Genomic DNA, 22,434 nt, shown 5'->3' on the forward strand with positions numbered 1-22,434 from the left:
CACAATTTTGGCTCCATCATCCAATCTCACTAGCTACTAATTTCATTTCTTATTTTTTAATTTTCTCTCTTTTTTATTACATGTTTTATTGTCTGACCTCACTTTACTGCTATGTGTTTTACCCCTTTAGCCTTACTGTTTTTATTTTATTTTGTTTTGTGTTTTTACCCCTTAGCCTAACTATGTATTATTTGTTTGCATTGCTAGTCCCTTTATTTATTTATTGACTTATTTTAACTGTGAGGCACTGAGTCTCTTGGGCACAAAGAATTTGTGTATTTGCTGGGAAAATAATAGAGCATACCTGAAGTCTACTATGTTATCGGTGCACAAATGTGTGGGTTACGCGTGAGATAAAAGCAGAATATGTTTGAGATTTTATGTGTATGTGCAGAGTAAAACTAGTTTGGCCTGTGTGCAAGGTGAAATTGGTGTGTGTGTGTATGTGGATAAATTAAACAGAATATGCACAGTTGCTGCGTGTTGGTCGATATGCACTTAAGACAACACATCACGTTACAGTGATCATTGCTAGTTGCAGAACAGAGAACAGTTTTACACGTTACATTACAGTACATTCTGGGGCCCTTTTGTTTTTGGATTATGAATCGTTATGATGACCCCAACAACATTTTTATGGCCAATGTTTTCAGTCAGTAGCTGTGTAGCTGGGTTTCCAACCAATGTGAGTTTTTACCAGGAAATCCTGACATGATGCTTTAAAATCACATATACAGCCTTTAGTTATAGAGATAAAAGATTCTTCTCTAAAAGGTTGGTTCTCACAATTTCTCAGAGAGGACAGTGGTGAATCAACAGTACACACTGATACCACAATTCCAAACTGAGTCAGGTCAGTCTTAAAAAAACAAAAAGTTTCAGTTTCCCATCACCTACAGTATCACACAGTAAATACAGGCTCTGTTGTAATACCACGTTGTACCATGTGTGGCGCTGGCACTGTATGAAATGAAATACAAGTCAACGTAAGAGCGCGCATGTCTGGATTAGAACAGAATTTACAATGGCTCCTATGTAGAACATTGGATAACTTTGTACACTAAATGATCACACATTGAGCTATTCCCACACAGATTTTCAAGTTCCTACCAGCTACCCCATATACCATTTCAGTCCCATGAAAATGACAAAAAACACAACCACACCTTGTTTGATCCTTAATACCTTCATGTTCATATGTTTCAACATATTTTCAAAATACTGAATGAAACCATGTGGGTGCAAAAGACAACTTTATAACACAATCAATATCACTCCTCTTGCACTTTTTTTTCCTGAATCTAGGACCTTATATCAAAGCTATAGGCATACAAAACAAGTCATACTGAGATCTTTGTTTGTTCATACTGAGAACTGACAAGTATTTTTTAAGGAATGCAGCCACTTGGAGTATATGCTAGTTAGCTACTGTTTAAATTAGATAGATACATTTGATAGTGAATATCCAGAAATGGCTGTATGCACACTTCACGAATATGATGAAAGCATAAAAACAATCTGCAAGGTTACAATTAGTTTTAAACATAAAGCTCCCCCTGTATCTGTTTGTGTCATCATAGGTCTTATTCTTGGGTAGGGGTGTATTCGGGGGGCAGATCTTCAGATCTACCAACCTTCAGGCCATCAACACTGCTATGATGAGCAGGAGGCACCACACTGCTTTGGAAGGGAGGCATCTGGAAAAACAACACATGAGAAGTTAGCTGAGGGATCTATATGCATCTGTATATTATATGGGTCAGTCATAATGATCTTTCCATTTAAATGTTCAGGACTCCTCAGTACCTCTGAAGTATTCAGGGGAGGTGCAGAGAAGTGGGAGGTGGAGACAAAGGGTGGCACCTGGTTTGAAATGTACATCACCTGCTGCAAAATTACATACAAAACATGCAGAGGTACTCAATATGCAGTTTACTAACTTGACAGCATGAGTGCTATTGGACCATGAACACTTCTCACCCCAGTAGTAGTACAGGTGGCTTTGCAGGCAAATGCAGATACACAAATGGAAACAATGAACTCCAGCACTGACAACACCAGCATCACTCCAGCAATCCCTAATGTGCTGGTCTATTGTAGGGAAACCAATATCATACAACGATCGTAAGACAGATCAAGGTTATTGTATATTAATATAAATATAATATACAACTTATAATGCTACATACCTTGTATGCATTCTTCGTATAGCATTTGTAATAATCATCATCTCCATAACAATTGTGTGAATAAGGGTACATTGGGACAAGAAAATCAAAGCTATGCAGAATTATAGCAAGTCCTGCAGTTATTGTGCTGAAGATGTTCATCCCAAGTGATGCTTTCACCTAAAATATAAAAAATAAAAATCACATCACAATAACCATTGTCTACTGTATTTCAGTCCAATATATTGGATTGTGTTCTGTCGAACTGGGGTGCGTTTCCCAAAAGCATAGTTAGCAATTATGTTAGCAACTTACAAGTACAACACAGCTGTTTCCAAAAATGATAGTTTGAACTATGGTGGTGCAACTTACATACAGGTGGGTCTCAAAAAATTTGAATATCATGAAAAAGTTCATTTTTACCCCTTAATTTAGTTCAAAAAGTAGATCTTTCATATATTCTATAGTTCATTCATACACTCAATACTTGTTCTGGCTGCTTTTGCAGAAATTACTGCATCAATGTGGCGTGGTACGGAGGCAATCAGCATGTGGCACTGCTGAAGTGTTAGTGAAGCCGAGGTTGTTTTGATAGCAACCTTAAGGTCATCTGTATTGTTGGGTCTGGTGTCCCTCATTTTTCTCTTGACAATCAACCATATATTCTCTATAGGGTTCAGGTCAGACGAGTTGTCTGGCCAATTAAGCAGTTATATTATATCTTAAGTTATAGCAGTTTTGGCACTGTGGGCAGGTGTCGAGTCCTGCTGGAAAAGGAAATCAGGATCTTCATAAAGCTTGTCAACAGATGGAAGCATGGAGTGTACTAAAATCTCCTGGTAGAAAGCTGCATTAACTCTGGACTTGATAAAACACAGTGGACTAACACCAGCAAATGACATGGCACCCCACATCGTCACTGACTGTGGAAACATCAAACTGGATTTCAAGCAACTTGGATTTTTTGCCTCTCCACTCTTCGTCCAGACTCTTGGGACATTGATTGGGCCCTGATATCCAAATTAAATGCAAATTCGGTTTTTATGTGAAAAGAGGAGTTTGGACCAGTCTTAGCCCTCAGACGCGCTAACCTGGTCTCTGATTCAGTGGCTTGACACTAGGAATATGCCACTTATAGCCCATTTCCTGGACACGTCTGTGCATGGTGGCTCTTGATGGAGACTCCAGCCTCAGTCCACTTCTTGTGAAGTTCTCCCAAATCGACAGAACACCGGCAATTTTTCACATACATGTAGATCTCTGTTTCTCAAAGTCACCACCCAGCAAACAATTTTCGGTTAAGGGAACGTTCCCCAGACATTCCCTCACTGTCATTCAGGAATATTTTCTTGACCGGAACGTTGCTTCATGGTCAAATCTTTGGTTCCGGGAATGTCCTTGGAACGTTCTTTGAACTATGTTAAAAACTCGAGCAGAGAAACAGTATTTACAGTCTTTGATAGATCCTTTCAGTCAACGTCTTATGTCCTCTGCCAACAATATGGAAAAGGTTTCATATAATAAAAGCTCTGCTAGGCTAGGTGGGCACGGAGCATGCATTGATTTGAGAGATAATTCCATTTCCATTTTTATACTGGGTTAGACCTCGTATTTTCACGTTTACGGTGCCTTTTGTCACTAATTGAACCATTTTAATGGGTATATCCTTTCATTTTTAGGGCTGTAACGATACACCAAACTCATGATTCGGTTTGTATCATGATTTTTGACCTACATTTTTTTTTGGGGGGGGGGGGGGGGGGTAGATATTTTATGAAATAACATTTCAATAGCTATCTCGGAACTCCAGAGGATTCAAGAATACAGAGTTTCTGAAATTCATGACAGCACACTTTACACCTGCACCGTACGCCGTCGACTCCGGGTTCGATTACCACCCTGTGGTCCTTTCCGGATCCCACCCCAACTCTCTCTCACTTGCTTCCTATCATTGTCCCTCCACTGTCCTATCATTAAAGGCATAAAAGCCCCCAAAAATGTACTTAACAAATACTCATATATTGTTACTTTCATTAATACTCAGTGTTAAGCCAGGCTTGTTTACTTAGTTCAGTGAAAATAACTGAAAGTTCTCTCTGCAAACTCCTGTCTGAAATATCTGAAAGCTTTGAGAGTAGTGGTGAAATAATGTAGTTTAAATGTTGCATTAAGTTTTGATTGCAGTCAGTGTTGAATGGTCATTGTGTACTCACCAAACAAGGATTGAGCTTCTTTACAGCTCTAACAGTGAGAGAACCAGCAATGATATACTGAAAGACAGAATGTTTTTACACATAAAAAAAACATAAAAATACATCTGGTATTAGGAAAGCAAATGCAAAATGTACTTGCTCAAAAATAGACTGGAAGATTTACAATATTTTTTAGAAGTTTTTACAAAAGGTTACTTAAGGATTTAACTCAAACAGAAATAATTACTTAACTACAAGAAAATAATTATATGAAAAAATCTCACAATGATGGCTCCCCAGAACATGATACCAGTGTGACTGGATACTGTTGTTGCATAAAATGCCGTCACGATACCAAACAAAAATACAACCACACCAATCATTATTTGAACCGTCTGTGAAAAATAAAATCAAAGAACAGATGTTAACTTCTCATTGTTGACGTTAATTGCAAAAGTACAAGTTTCAAAATTCATTGTTGGTTATTAGCAGGGGTTACATTTGGATCTGCGAGGACTGCGGACAGTTCTGTGTACAGTTCAGTATTCGCCCCTTTACTCCCCATTTAGTCTACTTGCCAGGCCATAGAGCCCCATTGTGGACCTAGAAATTTTGAATACACCATAGTGTTATGTTAGAAATGTATAATATGGGTCTTCACCATATACTGCCAGATGCTAACTTGCATATGTCGGGCAATTTGCATAATTTACATAATTAGTATACATTAGCATTAACTGTTTGGCAAATTTGTACAATATTGGAGTGGTTTTAGAGGTTAATGAGGATGCTGAATCCATTTCTGACATTTTCTAAGGAATGTTAAAATGGATATTTTGATTTTGATTAATCTGGGCAGATTGTGATGAAGTCAGTTCTAAGAGTATGTAAATGCTTAATATAGTATACCAACATTTAACAATCAAGAGAGCTCAAACGTCAATTGTGTGATAATGACACACAACATTTGATCAAATTTCTTGAGGTCTGCTTGTGCTTTTTGCTGCAAATTACTATCATGCAGCTGTGCCATTGCTGTTGGTTATCACTGCAGGTGGAATAACTGCTGGATGTAAATGCAACCTCCATAAAACCGCGAGGCTCAGCTGTCCATTCACCTGGACTCAAACCAGCAACTCACAACAACACAGAATGGGAGGGCAAGTGAGATAAAACCCCACGGTGCTAATTTCACTAGCATGTGTCTTTGGACATCGGGAAGGGGGTTTACCAAACGTACCATTATATAAAGGATAGGATATGATAATGGTGTGCATATTTCACTCACATCTCTCGAGGTGGTCGGCATTGATAGAATATCTGTATCTATCTATCTATCTATCTGTACCGTTGTGAACCTCTGGGCATCTTTAAGGAACTGGACAATCAGGGAGCAGCCCTCTTTGCTAAACACATATTCTGTGATATGAACTGCCTTGATTGCTGCAACTACCAAGCCTCCCTGAGTAACAGCAAATTTCTGTTCAGAAGACTTTCAGCAAAAGTCATAAACACCCACCATAGGTAAGAGTAAACTGCCTTTGTTCGCACAGGAGTACTGCATTGTCTGCACCAAAGGCTCTGGCAAAACTAAGGCCAAGAACCTGTCTCTTACAGGGGCCAGGTCACCAACCTGAGCCCTACCGACCGGTAAGGGGTGGAACAGGGTCCTGCTCGCCAACAGACAACAGGTCTCTCGGAAGAGGGAGCTCTCATAGCCTGCACCCTTCATAAGGAGAGGCTGGAGCAGAGTGAATGGCTGAAAGGCATACAGTTAAACCTGGGGCCATGACTGCACCATGGCTTCCGAACCCAGAGAAGGGCCGTCATTCCTCGGGGAGAAGGAGAAAAGAAAGGCTGACAATGTGTCAACTCCCTGGTCACGAACAGGTCAACCTCTGCCCTGCCTATGCGAGACCAGATCTCCTTGTCCACCTGAGGGTGAAGTCTCCACTCTCCTGGGCTTGGACTCCGTCTTGACATGATGTCTGCTGCAGAATTCAGTGGCCCCGGCACATGTACAGTTTTGAGGGACCAGATTGAGCCCATTGCCACAGAACGGTCACCAGCTTGCAGAGGGCTGGAGAACGCCAGTTGATATAAGAGGCATCAACTGTGCTATTGGTCCTGAGGATGACATGCTGACCACTCTGCCTTGGCAAGAAGTGATGAAGGCTGAGCAGAGCAAGAAGTGACAGGATGTTGATGTGCTAGGACACCCGGACACCAGACCAGACGCCTTAATTTTGCATCTTGCAGACCAACCTAGGAAGCCCTTCAGCCTCTCGGGCTTGGGGGGCCTTAATCTGATTACTGTGTACAGAGTGTACATTTTTAAATAGTTTGTTTGGGGCACTATGGTGTTTGGGATTATGGGCTGTGTGAGAAACTGAACTTTACCGTTTTTACCGTCTCATTCGCGCTGCACCCAAGTGCAGACAGTAGACTGTTTATTCATTTGCACACACGCACACATTTCGCCACTGTGTCTCTTTAATGGTAAAATGTTTTGTGTGTTGTGTAAAGTGTTGTTGCATGTTCTATGGGCTATGTGTTATTCAGGGGTTATACAGCGGGTTTCAGTGTTGGTGTTAGGTGTTGCAGCAAACCAATTGTTTGGTTTGCCGCAATTTCACACATTCATTCACTTATTACAATGTCATTACCCACTTCAATCTTATCATTAACAATAACATAGTGTGGTACCCACTAGTTCATCTTCCAGTTGTATTGTCTGTATATTGCCTATAATCTGGTTAACACATACATTTACTCACAACACTTCCTGGTCCATTGTGTGCTACAGGGGTGTTTGTGGTATTCTTAAGTATTGTTTCTTAATGTATTTTGGTTATATCTGCATTTATAACAAACATATGTTTTGTGCATGATTTGTTCTCCTGGTGTTTTATATTTAATTGTTAATTTGTTAATTTATGTTGTAAAAATATTTAAAGTGCTAACCGGTCTGTGTTAACCTGACTGAATTGTGTGACCCAATCATCCTAAGATGGACAAATTTGTTATAAAAGATGGGGGCTATTTAATGGGGTAGCTCAGTTCCCACTTGTAGAGTTGTGGGTGCACGACTGACTCTCCTGGTGTGTACTTGGGCATTGATTGTGCTACTTCTGTGCTATTATTGGAATCACACATCCCAACACGTGGGTTGACCGCCTCACCGGCTGCCCCATTTCCTTGCGGGGGGCTTTACAGAGTTATTATGCTAATTTATGCTAATTGTGCTGATTATTCAAATTGCCCAACATGTGCAAGTTAGCATATGTCTAGTAGTTACATGCTGGGGACCCATACTATTTATTTCTAAAATAAAACGGTGTACTCAAAATTTCCAGGTTAACCTTGTTGACAAGTAGACCAATTTCAAAGAATTATTTTCAGTGGGCAAATGAAAAAAGTATATGACCACCAACCACATACCTGCATGCCTCTTTTGCAAGCAATGGAAGGGGCATGCAGAGACATTGAGTTGGATATGGCACACAAGGTGATACTTTCCACTATATTGTGGCCAGATCTGGACAAAAGGCAGGATCCACAACCCACCACCCCCACCACACACACACACACACACACACACACACAAGAAAAAAAAATGTGTTTATTTTTATAGCAATTTCTCCAGTAATGTTTTTTTTCTTGTTACTTTTGTTTTGTTGCTACATTTTTCATTTGTTTAGAGTACATTCACTTACAATACTGTATTGATAAGTGAGATTCTATTTTTCTTTAGTTGAGTACTGCAGAAATTCTGAGTGTCTGAGAAAATGGGAATAAAAATAGAAACGAAAGACTGTGTTGCTGTTGATTTGAAAGTGTAATTCAAATGGTGCATGTGTGTAGTTCTGTTGCAATAATTACATTTTTAGAAAGAGTTTTGATTGCAGTGTTTCATTTTGGCATAGATTCCCCCCGACCCTCACTTATGTGATCCACACCCCCTTTTAAAAAACATTTCCAACGTCCCTGTGTTATTTGATTGATCCTCCGTCCTGACTTGAGTAGGGAGAGGGCCTTTACCCACCGCCGAAAAAATAATCTTTGGTCACCGCTATTTACCGATTTCCGGCTCCCATTGACTTCCATTCAACACATGTAAACGTCAATTATGTGGTTAAACTACGCCGCTGACTTATGGCAGCAAGCATTTCACTTTGATAATGTGACGAGTACATGGCGTCCTCATCAGCTTGGCCTGCTCATCTGCACCTTTAATTGGTTAATTGTTAGGACACCTGGTGTCCAGGGTGTCTTTAAAAGGCATTGTGGGTTAGAGAGCGGGCGTAGGGTTGTTGGTGGCAGCAGCAGACCTGAGTCTGGGTTTTGTTAGGTTTTGGTATTTCTTTTCTTTAATTTATTTAGCACCACTACATTTACTCAGTGCATCCATACATTGCCTACACCACTGACTCTACTAACATATTCAGGGTTTCTAATTATTTTGGGTTGGTTATGTTAAACGCTCTCAATAAATTATTGTTAAACCTTCTCTGCGGTGTGGCGTGTGCCCTTGTTTTTTGTCTCGTCCTCGAGCCAGGACGTTACAGATAATAAACTACATTTTGGTACAAGATATATACAGCAGGAATAACAGAATTTAGCTTAAGCAGTGAGGAGAAATAGGCTACATGGGCTACATTACATATTTCAGGCCACTAGATGGCGGAATTCACTGCACTTCATCCTTTTTTGGATGTAACAGCAAGCAGTGAAAATGCGTCATCTGGTGGCCATGCAGCTCAAAAGTGCCATGAAATATTTAATTTAACAGGAAATTACATTAGATATTTTGTTTTTTCTTACTAATTATTCGAGTAATCCCTCTGATATATTGTGGTTTTCTTTTTAAACTTCGTTCATTTATAAATTGTGATGTAATATGAAGTATCCCCTGGGGATCAATAAAGTATCTATCTATCTATCTATCTATCTATCTATCTATCTATCTATACATTAAAAAATATACCTTCATATTACATCACAATTTATAGGCTAAATGAAGGAAGTGTGACTGCTGTAAGCTGCGTGCAAACTCAAACATTTTTTTCTTTTTTTTAATGTTAAGTCATCTGGGTTATTTGGAATTTGAGTAATTGTAAACTCACCCCCATGGCAGTTGGTTCCCCTTTAAGGAATTTCCCAAGAAAAGAGGGTGGAGTTGAAACGACTCTACTCTGGGGTGAAGTGAAACGTTGGGCTCCTCGTTGTGGGAACACATGAGTGAGCACCACAAAGCCATCGGTGGAGGAAGTAGAGTTGGCCATGCTATTGGAAGTAAGACAGAATATCAATAGCCTACGTTCCGAAAAACCTGTCAGCATCTCTTTTAAATGCCTTTATTCCTAAATGCATGTCTTATGTGGTCGTTCAGGCGCACTTTCAACTTGACTGCGTTTCAACAGGTCATAGATCTAACCTATTCAATGCCGTAGCCTACCGTTACATTTCCCCACCTAACAAATAAACTACAAAATAAATTGTTAAAAAATATATCCTACCAGATTTTGAACATAACCGGCTAGCTACGTGTGGAGAAAGCATAACATAGACTACACCTAATAATCGTTGTCACAATAGACTACACCTAATAATCGTTGTCGCAATACGTCACACTATCAACAGACGCCACTAGTGATAACTTATTATTCAGAAAAAAAACTCATTCGATAGTAAGCTAAACGCGTAGGTCTACTAGTCAAACAAACAAATGAATTAACAAACAAACCAAAAAGGCATAACTGACTTACTTCAGATGATTTCTAATTGAAAGTAGAATGAAAATAAAGATTCCGTGTGGCTATGATCAGCGGCAGTAGCCCTCTGTGCGAGATTGTTTGTGTTTTTCTTCTGAGTCGGAATCTGCGTCACTGACGGGAATTGGCGCTACCCTCCATGGGCGTTAAGAAGTGTGTCATTCGATGATGAATTTTCAGTGGAACATTAGATGGACCAGATAAACACACACACACACACACACACACACACACACAGACACTGGTAGGGCTGTCAACAATATCGCAAAAGCTACGGTCCAATTCTCACAAATGTTGTTGGAAAGGTGTAGCATATGGAGGCTAAGGAAACCCCATTATTTTCTGGAGCCGATATTCAAAGGGAACGTTTCTTCATTTTCCACACTGTATCATATTTTCCTCGCAATAGCGAAAGTGAAACTTGCTCCCAATTATCTTAAATGATAAATGTGTGCGTGCATGTGTAATTTATTGATTTCTTTCACATTGTCTTTCACAACATAAATAATGCATCATAATATCAGAAATAATGCATCATATAGTAATGTCGGAAATTATCCCGTTTAGGCCTCTTAGATTAGTTGTTGCATCCAGTGGCGCCGGCAGGCGTAATCCTGTACGCACTGTGCGTAAAAATTTTCACGGCTTTATTTGTGAAATCATTCAATATTAGCCTACAACAAGAAAACAAAAACTTGGTGTGACAACTAGCCTATATTTATTGACTCATGTGTAATCTGAATATTGGCATTATTCCGAATAAAACCGGAATATGGTGTGCATGGAAACCATAGTGCTAAGGCACGTCATGACGAGTCGGGTTGGTGCGGGTGTTAAAAGTCCTTGCCTATCATCTAAAAGGTTGGGACAACCAGAACAGCAGTGCAATGTATTTAGCAGGGGCGTAGATTTGCGTGGGGACCGAAGGACGTGTCCACACCAATGTCAAATTACGACTGAAATGTCCCCACCAATATTCAGGTGGAAATGAGGAAAAAGTGCTCAGATGCGCTACACAAAGAGTTAAATCATTTCTCACTTCAGGACTGCGGATCATCTCGTACAGATCTTGTAATGTGCATTAGCCTATAAGGATAAAACGCGCTGATTTGAAGTTAGGCCTACATATAATAACTACCAGTAAGCCGCAGTCTCCTGCGCAGCGCTTCAGCTTCACTTCACTACAAGGCATATGAAGTGCGTCCAAATTCACCCATTCTTCTCTGTTGAACTCCTCTAGAAGTAGGCTACTCATCACACATGTGTCACATGATAGAGCCTTTTCTCAGCTTTTAAACGGTGCTAGCTAGCCACTATTTTCTGGATAAACAGTTTGCGAGAAAAATAACTTCAAGAGATTTAATAATTATTCTCTGCGCCCATCTCCACATCCATTCGTCTCGGTGGAATATCGTAGGCCTACACACTTTACGCAACACGACAAACCATATATCAGAATACACAGCAGACCTTATCGAACACAAAGGTGTAATGCATTCCCGTGTATAGTTAGCTGTTCCAGAGTAATCCAGTTTTGATAATAAATTGTAGCAAAATTCAACATGGTCTTTCGGCTTTAAGCATTTCTTAAAACTGAGCTGTGCTTACATCGCCTAGATATCTGTAATTATTAGAATCAGAGAATATACAGGCAGCTCACGGTTAAGAGTTTGTCAATGTAGCCTTAATGATTTCTTTTCACAAAATGCTAAGCATGCATGTATTCAAGTTTCTTAAAACTGAGCTGTGCTTAAATGGGGTCAATGCATGATTTCATAACAGACCAAATAGAAAAAAAAAGTTAAATGTTAAATATAGCCTGCATATCTGTACATGTTAAAATCAGATTATGTAGGCTACACAGTATACAGTTAGATCAAGTTGGACAGTAGCACGGGCTATGGCCCTCATGGTCTCTCAAGAGAGAGCTCGCTGGCTCAACCTCTCCAGCCTCTCCCACAAGGAGAAGACCCAGCTGCTAGATGTGCCCGTGGACCCCAAAGGCCTCTTTGGACCAGCCGTGGCCACTATGCAAAAGCGGTGTGAGGAAAAGAAACGGGACGGTGAAGCGCTGCAGCTGTGCCTCCCCAGAAAGGCACAAGCCCCTGCTCCCAAAGCACCCAGACAGACGTTCTCCGAGGCAGCGGCACGCCCGCCGCAGTACCGGATACCGAGATGTCAGCTCCCGACCCAGACTGCCTCACAGAGCCTTGGTAAGACCCCCGAGCTCAAAGGTGCCTGGGTTAAAAAGCCCTTCAACCCTAACGCGACACAGGGAGGTCAGCAAAACCCCCCACCCGCGCAGGGATCGAGGAAGAAGAAGCGCGCCTAGTACGCGCCTTGCAGGCGAGGGGGGGCGGGTCCAGCCAGACGCTCCCCCCTCCTCGACTCACACCGGCCCCGTTCCTGGGCCTGTTCAAAGAGGCATGTTCACTGCCCCCCAAGAGGCGTGCAGAGGCCACAGAGGCGCTCGCAGTTCACAGCCCACTGAAGCGGAGAAGAGACCTGGAGTGCCAGTTCGAGCCCCAACAGAGTCTCACAAGCACACACCAGTGCCCCCCCTCAAAAATAAATGTTTCGGTGCGCAGCCAGGCCGAGGGCGTATCCGTCAAAAGAATGCAAAAAATTGTCAAATGAACAAAAAAGCTCTCACAAAAAGTCACGAGCCATGTTCAGTGGCAATGGCGTGCAATTGTTACCGGCCTCAGACCTAGGGGAATCTGGGCAGGTACAAGACCACAGGCTGGATAGCACTGTGGGTTGAAACGAAGTGGAGATACAGAAATTATGTCTTTCTCAAGCACTGGACGTTTATTTCTGAGTAAAAAATCATTCAAGAGAGCAATAACAGATAGGCCTAGCACACACTATGGCACTGGACATATTCCAAAACATACAATTATAAAATATACTATAATAATATAATATATCAATATAATATAAACATTGAAATACCTCTTGATATTATAAACCATAGTTTCAAACATTACTAATATAATAAATGTAATCAATAGACCAATATAGAAAGCATTGGCATATATAATATACAATACAAAACACTTTACCTAGATAGTATGAAATAGACAGTGGTATACCTTTATAATATATCCAATATGCTTCAACAAATAACACTATACATCAAATGACATTGTATGTAAACCATACAATGTCCTAATACATTCCAGTATAGGCTACATATACACAGGCTACTTGGCTATCTTGTTATCAATTAATTCTTCAAAGTGAACACCCATAAAATAACAACGGTTATATTGGGTTACCTTCATCAAATACATTAACAACATTTTCATTAATCAAATACTTAGAATACTATACGATAATAATATAAAAACTACCATTGAAACTGTTCATGTGACTGGTGATTCACCAGCACAACGCATCGGTCTGCCGTTTGCGTGTGTCTACATGCACGCGCACACCAACTGACAACACTGGCGGCAACATACATTGAGAACCTGACAGGCTCTGGCTAACAAGATATACTAGCAAATTAGAATGGAGCACAACTAAACCAAACAAAAGTACAAAGTACTGAGAAACTTAACATACATGTTACATACACTTAAACATTAAAATACTGACGTTCACTCGACGCTATACCTGTTTTATAGTTCATACAGAAAGACGAGAGAACGGAAGCTGAACTGACGGTAGCTTGCTAACTTAATCTAGCTTCTGCTAGCTCGCTAGCTACAGTATAAAGAAAATACTTCTAAACATTCTAAATCACATTTCTACACATGACATGACTTTTTACACTACACAAACGTACTGGTGAAATACTCTTTTGATACATATTAACAGAAATTGGAAAGGTTTAAAAATATACCTGTGGGTTGAAAAGAAGTGGAGATACAGAAATTATGTCTTTCTCAAGCACTGGACGTTTATTTCTGAGTGCTCGAGCTACCGTCTCCACGGCAACCCACTACGGTAAAGCAGTGTAACATCGCCATCTACTGGCATGAAGTGAAATACATGGGAATGTTATCTTAAATGTAATAAAACAAAAAAAATAGGAGGGGGTAACTGTTTAATTAAACTAATATAAGAGGCCATTTTCTCTACCCATTACACTCTCCCCTACTTTAAAAGATGTCTCCTGACATCCAGAACTAAACTGGACTACTGGCTACAGTGGTACTCACAGACTATCGGTCAGGACGTCAAGTAAGTACGGTCTTCAGGAGTCATCAGTCTGAACAGGAAGTAAGCCAGTATGTCAGTCACAGGTAAGTAGTATGGAGGTAAGGTTCTATGTCAATGTCAGTGTCTTTCATGTCCTGGTCAATGTCAGTTCTACTATACATCCATACAGCTGGGGGAGGATAGTAGCACATCTCATGGAACACTGGGTAGGCCAGCATGGGCAAAGGGGTACAGTACATGGCATTTGTTCCCATTCTACAAGGCTGGTAGGAGGGTTCTCCTGACTGGTCATACATGAAGATGCTTCTGGGTTTAACTGGGCGGGTGGACCTCCTCAGTTGCTGATTTACCTCTCTTACTGGCTGAGGAACAGGCACAACATTTATCTCAGGATCCTGAGGACTTCCACTCTCCACAGCATCATCACTGTGTTGTTCCGGTCCTTCTACAGCTGGGGACAGATCTACCCTTCTTGGTACAGGCATTGGCTCTGCTGTCACCAAAGGGTCAGATGGTCCTGGCCACCATACATCCTCAGACTCAGGTGCTCGGCTCACTGGTTGATATTCTGGAGCCACAGCCCTCAGCTCACTGCGTCGCTCGGGTTGGGGTGGGTGGTGTCTAACAGCCTTCCTCTCATACACAGGCAAGGGTCTGAGGTTGTAGGAGTACTCTCCCTCATCATCTGAGGTGCCGACATCAGACTTGGCTGCTTCCCTGGGTGGCATATGACGTCTCCGTCTTTGGGGCTTCTGCTCCACACCAATGTCACGTACCTCAGGGCCGACTGGCAAGTCACTGACGGGCAAGAGGAGGTTGCGGTGGAGCACCCGGAGGGTCTGGTCACCTGTTTCAGCTTGAATTCGATATACCGGTCCATCTCCCAGCCTCTCGATGACACGGTGGATCTTTTGTTCCCAGTAAGATCGAAGTTTGCCTGGACCACCTCTCTCAGACAGGTTCTTGACAAGCACACGATCACCGGGTTGCAGCAAGGCTCCTCTGGCACCTTGGTCGTAGTGCCTTTTCCCTTTTTCAGACGACTTCTTGCTGTTCTCAGAGGCAATCCGGTATGCATCCTGCATCCGGGAAGCCCAGGTCTGTGCATACTCTTGCCGTGTCTGTGCCAGCCGATCTGGGTCGAGGTTGAATATAAGGTCAATGGGCAGCTGTGGATGTCTCCCAAAGAGGAGGAAGAATGGTGAGTAGCCTGTAGAGTCATGCTTCGTGCAGTTGTAGGCATGGACTATGCTTTCCACTCTGCCTTCTTTTCCTCATGGAGCGTCCTGAGCATCTGGAGAAGTGTTCTGTTCAGGCGTTCAACAGGGTTCCCCTGCGGATGGTAAGGAGTAGTTCGGGAGTGAGAAATTCCCGCCAGCTGCTGAAGTCTCTGGAACAGGGTGTTCTCGAATTCTCTGCCCTGGTCATGGTGGAGCTTTTGAGGGTACCCGAAGCGTGGAATGAAGTCATAGAAGATCTTTTCAGCCGCTGTTTTGCCAGACTTGTTTCGAGTTGGGTAGGCCTGAGCAAAACGGGTGAAGTGATCTACTACCACAAGGACATACTCGTAACCTCCTTTACTGGGATCAAGGTGAAGGTAATCAACAGAGAGCAGCTCAAACGGTGCACTAGTTGTGATTGAGCCCATTGGTGCTTTCTCATGCACAGCAGGTCGCTTTTGCTTGATGCATGGGCACCGGCGGATGACGTAGTCCTCGATGTCGCGCTGCATAAAAGGCCAGTAGAACCGTTGCCTTGCAAGGTGGATAACTTTATCAGCGCCAACGTGTCCCATGTCATCCCACTCCTTCAGGTGGTCTTGGAGTTTCACTGGAAACCTGGACAGGGTATCCGCGTCAACATTCACCTTGCCTGGCCTGTACTTGATGTTGAAGTGGAAGTCGGCTAATTCACCAACCCAGCGATGTCCAACAGCGTTTAGCTTGGCCGTGCTCAGGACGTAGGTGAGGGGATTGTTGTCTGTATACACAGTGAACGTTGTTGCATAATACAGATAATCACGGAACTTATCGCATATGGCCCACTTCAGGGCGAGAAACTCAAGCTTACTGGAATGGAGATGGTAATTCTTTTCAGCAGGCGTGAGCGACCTGGACCCATAAGCAATAACCCGGAGTTTGCTGTTCTGTTCCTGGTATAGCACAGCCCCCAAACCTTCATTGGATGCATCAGTGTGCAGGATGAATGGCAAATCGAAGTCAGGGTAGGCCAAGATGGGGGGTTTGATCAGCATGTCCACAAGGCGGGACACAACAGCACTGTGTTCGGGTGTCCACTGAACTGGTGTCCTGGATGGTAACTGACCACAGCGCTTGCCTTTTTGGGTGGACTTGGCTGCAACAGGACTCTTGTTGGATGGGGCCGGATGTTCTTGAAGTTTAAACAGTGGCCGGGCTATTCTGGAAAAGTCCTGGATGAATGAGCGATAGTAGCCCAAGAAACCAAGTAGAGCTCGGACCTCTCCGACATTCTTTGGCTCCCTCTCCTTCATCTGCAACACAGCTTCCAGGTCTTTGGGATCTACCTGAACACCTTCACTCGTGACCAAGCGTCCAACATATCTCACTTGGCGTTTGAACAGCTCACACTTTTTCGGGCGCAGCTTCACACCATGCTCTCTTAAGCGACACAAAACCTGTCTTAAGTCCTCAACATGGCCCTGGAAAGTCTTGGAAAAACAGAGCACATCATCCAGGTAAGGAGAGCAGCATTCATCTCTGAGACCAGCCAGCACGCCTTCCATGCAGCGTTGGAATGCTGCTGGAGCGTTGGTGAGACCAAATGGGAGGCGTACCCACTCATAAAACCCCCAAGGTGTGCTAAAAGCTGTCAAATGCCGGCAGCTCTCTTCAACAAAGCCTTGGTGGTAAGCACTGCCCTGGTCTAGTATAGAAAACCATGAGTTGCCTCCTAAATTGTCAAGCAGGTCTTGGATGCGTGGAAGTGGGTGGCGGTCAGGGATGGTTTTGCTGTTCAGCCCCCGGAAGTCAACACAGAGACGTAGGCTCATGTCCTTTTTCCTCACACAGACTACAGGAGAAGAGTATGATGAGGTGGATTTCCTGATCCAACCACGGTCAAGCAAGTTCTGAACATAGTCTTTTACCTCTTGATACAAGGGCTTTGGGATGGAATTGTAAGACTTTTGGACTGGTGTTTCATCTGTAAGGTTGACTCTAAGTTGGAGACCAGGCATACAACCAATGTCAGCATCGTCTTTGGCGAACACATCAGATTGCTCAAACAACATTTCCTTCACTAATCTCTGTTGATCCTCAGCTAGATGTGATACGTCAACAGGAGGGTGCCACATAGTCTGTCTGCCTTGTTCTTTGTTCAGGTAAGTCGCTGGATCTGTACTTAACTGGGCTGAAAGGGTTTGGACAACGCCATGCGGCATATGCTCAAGACTCCGGACAGGTTTCATGTCGGCCATTTCCTCAAGAGTGCCGAGAGTGATTCTTTGGGTCAAATAAATGGCATGTCGGGTTGCATTTTGGATGGGAATTTTAATGCATTTTGAGGGCCCACAGGGAATGTCAACTAATGCAGGGAACAGTTCCAGACCCTCAGGGCAGGTGTTTTCTATAAGAGGCTGGAACAGCATGGTACGGTTCCCTGGTAACCCCCTAACCCTGCACCTGACCTCATAGACTCTACCAGCAGGGATAGTGACACCTTTCTTGCCTGTGTGTACAGTACACAAGGCTGTCTCGTCAGTGGTAGTTATCTGAAGGGCAGAGACCAAAGCCTCAACTAAGTTCTTGGGGACACTTAAAGCGTCAGTCAGGATAGCAGTCACATTCACAGCGTTGTCATGCTCTTTGATGAGCTCAGCTATGACGTTACTACCTAACAGGGGACATTGACAAGTCTGACTGACCAGTAGGGGCACTCCAATTGTCACAGACCCATGGCGCTCACTACAAATCTGCAGGTCAACCTCTGCCCATCCATCAAGGGGAACTTGTGTACCATTTGCTGCTGATATTTCAAAAGGCTGATTGGCAAAGAGGGACTGAAGTGGTTGGATTTTGACATGGGGTGATGCTCTGTCTATCCAGGTTTTGCTGACCATCGTCACCTGAGACCCTGAGTCTAAAAGCATTTCAATGGGCACACCATTGATGTTGCAAGAGACGGTACAACGTTTCCCTATGAGCTGGGCGATGCATTTTTTTTATCTGCTTGGCATGATATGGGTGGCGGCTTGATTTTAACAGTGGGCTGAATGCTGTTCACAGTCACTGGCTGCCCTGCTCCAGCGACCTCCTCCCGTTTCCCGACGACTTCCTCTGTAAACAGCCAATAGCTCGGTGTCCTGCCTGGCCACAGACAAAACAATGGGGACAGCTCATGGTTCCGCTCACTACGCAGTCGTGGCATCTACCTTTTTTGTCAGCTGACAGTGACTGTGGACGACTAACAGGTGTGCTAGGGTGGCCAGACTGTGTGTTAGGGCGGCCAGACTGTACACGTTCTGCAGACCTGTCGACGAGTGTCATGTGTCTGGTCAGTGAGGACACTTGGGCAGTCAGCTCTCTGATAGCGGCACGGTTAGCCTGTAACTCAACGTCAACTTGACTTGGTTTTGTCGCGTCAGTCTGTCCGTCATGGTCATATTGGGCAATGCTTACAGTCACAGGTCTAGACTTCGCTACAGCACCCAGGCGTTTTAACCTCCCCTCTTCCTCAGTCATGGACTTGGTCATCTGTTCTAACAAGAAGTCATCGCTAACCTGCATGTCAGAAAGAAAAGGTTTGATGTCATGTCTAACATAAGTGTTTCTCTCATTTAGACCTTGGTAGAGTGTGTGTAGAAAAGTACCCTGTACAAGCCTTCTGTCATAGCTAAACTCTACACCAGGTTGCTGTGACTCAAAAATAACTCTCTGCTTTAACCCCATAAGCCTGTAGAGAAACTGCTGTGGACTCTCTCTGTCATGTTGTCTAGCATTACTGAGCTCTTGAAAGAGCTCGGTTACACTTTTATCCCTGATGTGAGAGCGGAGGAACCTTTTTAACCCATTCACTGTTAAATCATCATGGTTAGTGAGCATTTCCCTGAAAGTACCTGGCTTAGTTATCTTAAGCACAGCTCTAATAATTTCAGCCTCGCTAAACCCCTCTTGTAAAGCAGTGTCAATCTGCTTACAAAGACCATTAAAAGAAATGTCAGAACAAGTGTCAGATATCTGACCACTGTGTATTTTACACTCTCTACGTGGAAGCAGAGCAGTAACATCAGACAGCCTGACTACCTGGTCTGTTACAGTTGAGGATAGGCTTGTCCTACCATGGTGGGCACCATGGATGCCAATGACGCTGGGCTGGGCTGGTCTCCCTGTAGGAGCAGGTGCATGAACATCTCTGTCCATGAGTGATGTGTGTGTGTGCATGTCCATGGATGACAAATGTGTGTGAGTGTCCGTGAACAACGGGTGTATGTGAAGGTCTGTGGACGACGGGTGGGTGTGAATGTCCACTGATGAATGTGGGTGGATGTCCCTTGTGGCGGGAGGTAAGAGTTGGTGTGTAGGAGTCAGTGTGCCGTCCATGCGAACGGTGGAAACACAAACCTCACCAGACCCAGAGTCTGCCGATGTAAGTTCCTGCAGCAGGTCCCGGAGGGAGAGGAGTTGAGCCATGCCTTCATCTTCCATTGCCTTCAACCTCTCGCTCCTGGTGTAGTCGATGATTAAGTCATAGAGCTCTGGCTCACTGAGGCCCTCAGTGCTTTCACCACCATCTTCAATTGACCTGGCAACTGACTGCAATTGACTGGAACTCAGTGCTGGAAGCTGTTTGATGATCTGGAGGATCAACATTCGCCGTGGGGTTGCTGTAGTCATCGTGACGTCTCACCGGTGACTGTTGCTCTCTGGATGACGCTCAACACAGCAGCCTTCCCTGAAGCCTGGACACCTGGTCTCACCGTCGCAATGACTGTCTACCTCGCTTTGCGATGCTGAATCCCGGACGAGCCCCCAATTGTTACCGGCCTCAGACCTAGGGGAATCTGGGCAGGTACAAGACCACAGGCTGGATAGCACTGTGGGTTGAAAAGAAGTGGAGATACAGAAATTATGTCTTTCTCAAGCACTGGACGTTTATTTCTGAGTAAAAAATCATTCAAGAGAGCAATAACAGATAGGCCTAGCACACACTATGGCACTGGACATATTCCAAAACATACAATTATAAAATATACTATAATAATATAATATATCAATATAATATAAACATTGAAATACCTCTTGATATTATAAACCATAGTTTCAAACATTACTAATATAATAAATGTAATCAATAGACCAATATAGAAAGCATTGGCATATATAATATACAATACAAAACACTTTACCTAGATAGTATGAAATAGACAGTGGTATACCTTTATAATATATCCAATATGCTTCAACAAATAACACTATACATCAAATGACATTGTATGTAAACCATACAATGTCCTAATACATTCCAGTATAGGAGGTATGTTTGGAGTCGAAATCGACTAACCGGCCCCGTTAGAGGGCCCCAGTGAGATTGGTGGGCTGCAGTCACATGGTATACGCAACCGTCTCGTCTGATGATGATGCACGTAATCGACGTCCGAACAGGAAACGTTTCGTGGAATGTTTTTAAAAACAGAAGGAACGTGTTGTACCTTTTAACAAACAATATTTTGTTAGCTTTGATGATCGGTCCTGTGTCGTGACTTTTGCTTTGCTAAGACAACGGTCCAAACCAGCGATGGATTATTGAAATGTACATGGACAAAGCTAACAAACTATAGTAACATCACTTTAACAAACGTGGTAGCTCCGATTTCCAATCGATGTGTCAGTATACTGCCCTCAAATTTTATTTGTGGTTTCATTACAATCTTTGTGCAAACTCTAATGTTAAGCTGATGGGTTTACAATCCTGCTGCACGGTTACCTCCCTTACGAAAAAAGTACTAACGTTATAGGAATCTTATAGTAGGCCTATTTTGGGACAAAATATTATAGGAATCTTATAGGAATACTATAGTATTTTAGGACATACTATATATATAGGTCTAAGTACTATAAGACTACTATAGAAATACTATAGCGTCTATAGAATATTATAGAGGTATTACAACATCATAGAATTATGTTATGTTCCGCTTGTGTTGTCCTGCTGTGGCTGTCTATTGTTGTTGTTGTTCTGTGGAGTATGTGTTGTGTGTGCAATTGTTGTTGTGTGTTGTTTTGGTGGGCTGATGGTTGTTGTTGACTGTTATTGAAAAAAGAACACTAACTGTAGGCATAGTAATTGCTCTTGGATGGGGATTTAAAGCAAGGTTCCTATTGATCTCCTTCAGATAATGTGGCCTCTTCATTTTCAACTGGGAAGGACCTGCATGGACTTGAGAATACAGAGCCAATCGGTATGTACAGTATTAGACACACACTCACACACACACACACACTCTCGGAGGAATCAACGCTGTTACACCTATCCTGTAGATGTCAATTAATATGAATTAAGACATGTCACACCTTCTTATCATATGGCGTACATAGGCCCATATTCTAACCAATTGTACAGCTGATACAATTGTACATCTCATAACAGCTTCGGTGTGTCGTCATCGTCTTGCTGTCCCCCATCCGTTCTGTGATTGGTTCCTTCGTTGAGGTGACAATTGGGTCCATGGAATCCAGGCTGCCTAGCAGCGTGAATAAAATCTAGGCTAGGCAAATTCGGCTAGGCAAGGCCATTGAGTAAAATTTAATGGTTTTACCTTTCAGATTGATACCATAACATCAGTGTTGGGAAAGCTACTTGGAAATTGTAGTGAATGTCCAGACACAATGCTTTGCATTACAGCTAGAGGGATGAAACTTTGCATCCTCCATGTGGGTCATGTGCAGAAGGTCTGACTTGAATTTCAGCCTCGTAGCTCCATGCTACCACCCAAAACTCCACCTCTGAAGTGGGAGTGGTCAACTTTTTTTATGTTTTTCCTTCACAGTTTTTTTTGTGGGTGTCTCAGAGATCCCACCTTTGGAACAGTTGTCAGGAGCCTCAAGGCGGTGCCGTTCGTCTTGGTCCCATCCCTCTAGCACCTAGCGTTAC

The 22,434-nt window shown here is 42.9% G+C and overlaps 3 protein-coding genes across 11 annotated transcripts in view; all 3 read right to left on the reverse strand.

Moving 5' to 3' along the window:
• LOC121720943 (membrane-spanning 4-domains subfamily A member 4A) overlaps positions 1-10,212 on the reverse strand; it is a 25,179-nt gene extending 14,967 nt beyond the window's left edge. The window contains exon 1 of the mRNA XM_042107456.1: positions 10,128-10,212. The gene's annotated coding sequence lies outside the window, so the exon portion shown is untranslated. The remainder of the gene's footprint in view (positions 1-10,127) is intronic.
• Positions 478-20,558, reverse strand: LOC121720940 (membrane-spanning 4-domains subfamily A member 4A-like). Of its 9 annotated transcripts, none has more exons than XM_042107440.1 (9): positions 18,803-19,671; positions 9,487-9,646; positions 7,802-7,898; positions 4,645-4,755; positions 4,382-4,438; positions 2,190-2,348; positions 1,981-2,091; positions 1,807-1,884; positions 478-1,697 (listed from the first exon to the last, which is right to left on the reverse strand). In XM_042107440.1, exons 1-9 carry the CDS (start codon positions 19,383-19,385, stop codon positions 1,584-1,586), a joined length of 1,470 nt encoding a protein of 489 aa, XP_041963374.1. In that variant the 5' UTR covers positions 19,386-19,671; the 3' UTR covers positions 478-1,583. The 9 variants fall into 9 exon arrangements, with proteins under 9 accessions (XP_041963374.1, XP_041963373.1, XP_041963380.1 ...); XM_042107439.1 differs by having other exon boundaries at positions 1,807-1,887; positions 18,803-19,658; XM_042107446.1 differs by lacking the exons at positions 7,802-7,898; positions 18,803-19,671 and adding exons at positions 10,129-10,142; positions 10,173-10,247 and having other exon boundaries at positions 1,807-1,887.
• Positions 12,869-15,551, reverse strand: LOC121720942. Its single transcript, XM_042107450.1, has 2 exons — positions 13,985-15,551; positions 12,869-12,887 (listed from the first exon to the last, which is right to left on the reverse strand). The coding sequence occupies exon 1, from the start codon at positions 15,387-15,389 to the stop codon at positions 14,382-14,384; it is 1,008 nt and encodes a 335-aa protein (XP_041963384.1). The 5' UTR covers positions 15,390-15,551; the 3' UTR covers positions 12,869-12,887; positions 13,985-14,381.
• Positions 20,559-22,434: the final 1,876 nt, after the last annotated feature.

This window comes from Alosa sapidissima, chromosome 10 (genome assembly GCF_018492685.1).
Source record: "Alosa sapidissima isolate fAloSap1 chromosome 10, fAloSap1.pri, whole genome shotgun sequence".
NCBI classification, from domain to species: domain Eukaryota; kingdom Metazoa; phylum Chordata; class Actinopteri; order Clupeiformes; family Clupeidae; genus Alosa; species Alosa sapidissima.

Bases quoted from the DNA above. Each gene is read 5' to 3' on its own strand.
- LOC121720942 (XM_042107450.1), bottom strand. From the start codon at position 15,389: ATGCAGGATGCATACCGGATTGCCTCTGAGAACAGCAAGAAGTCGTCT.
- LOC121720940 (XM_042107441.1), bottom strand. From the start codon at position 20,177: ATGACTACAGCAACCCCACGGCGAATGTTGATCCTCCAGATCATCAAA. The intron at 9,647-18,802 runs GTGTACAGTCTG...TACTTCCAATAG, and splicing joins CGTCGACAGGTCTGCAGAAC to CATGGCCAACTCTACTTCCT. The intron at 4,439-9,486 runs GTGAGTTTACAA...TCTGTCTTTCAG, and splicing joins GGGAACCAACTGCCATGGGG to TATATCATTGCTGGTTCTCT.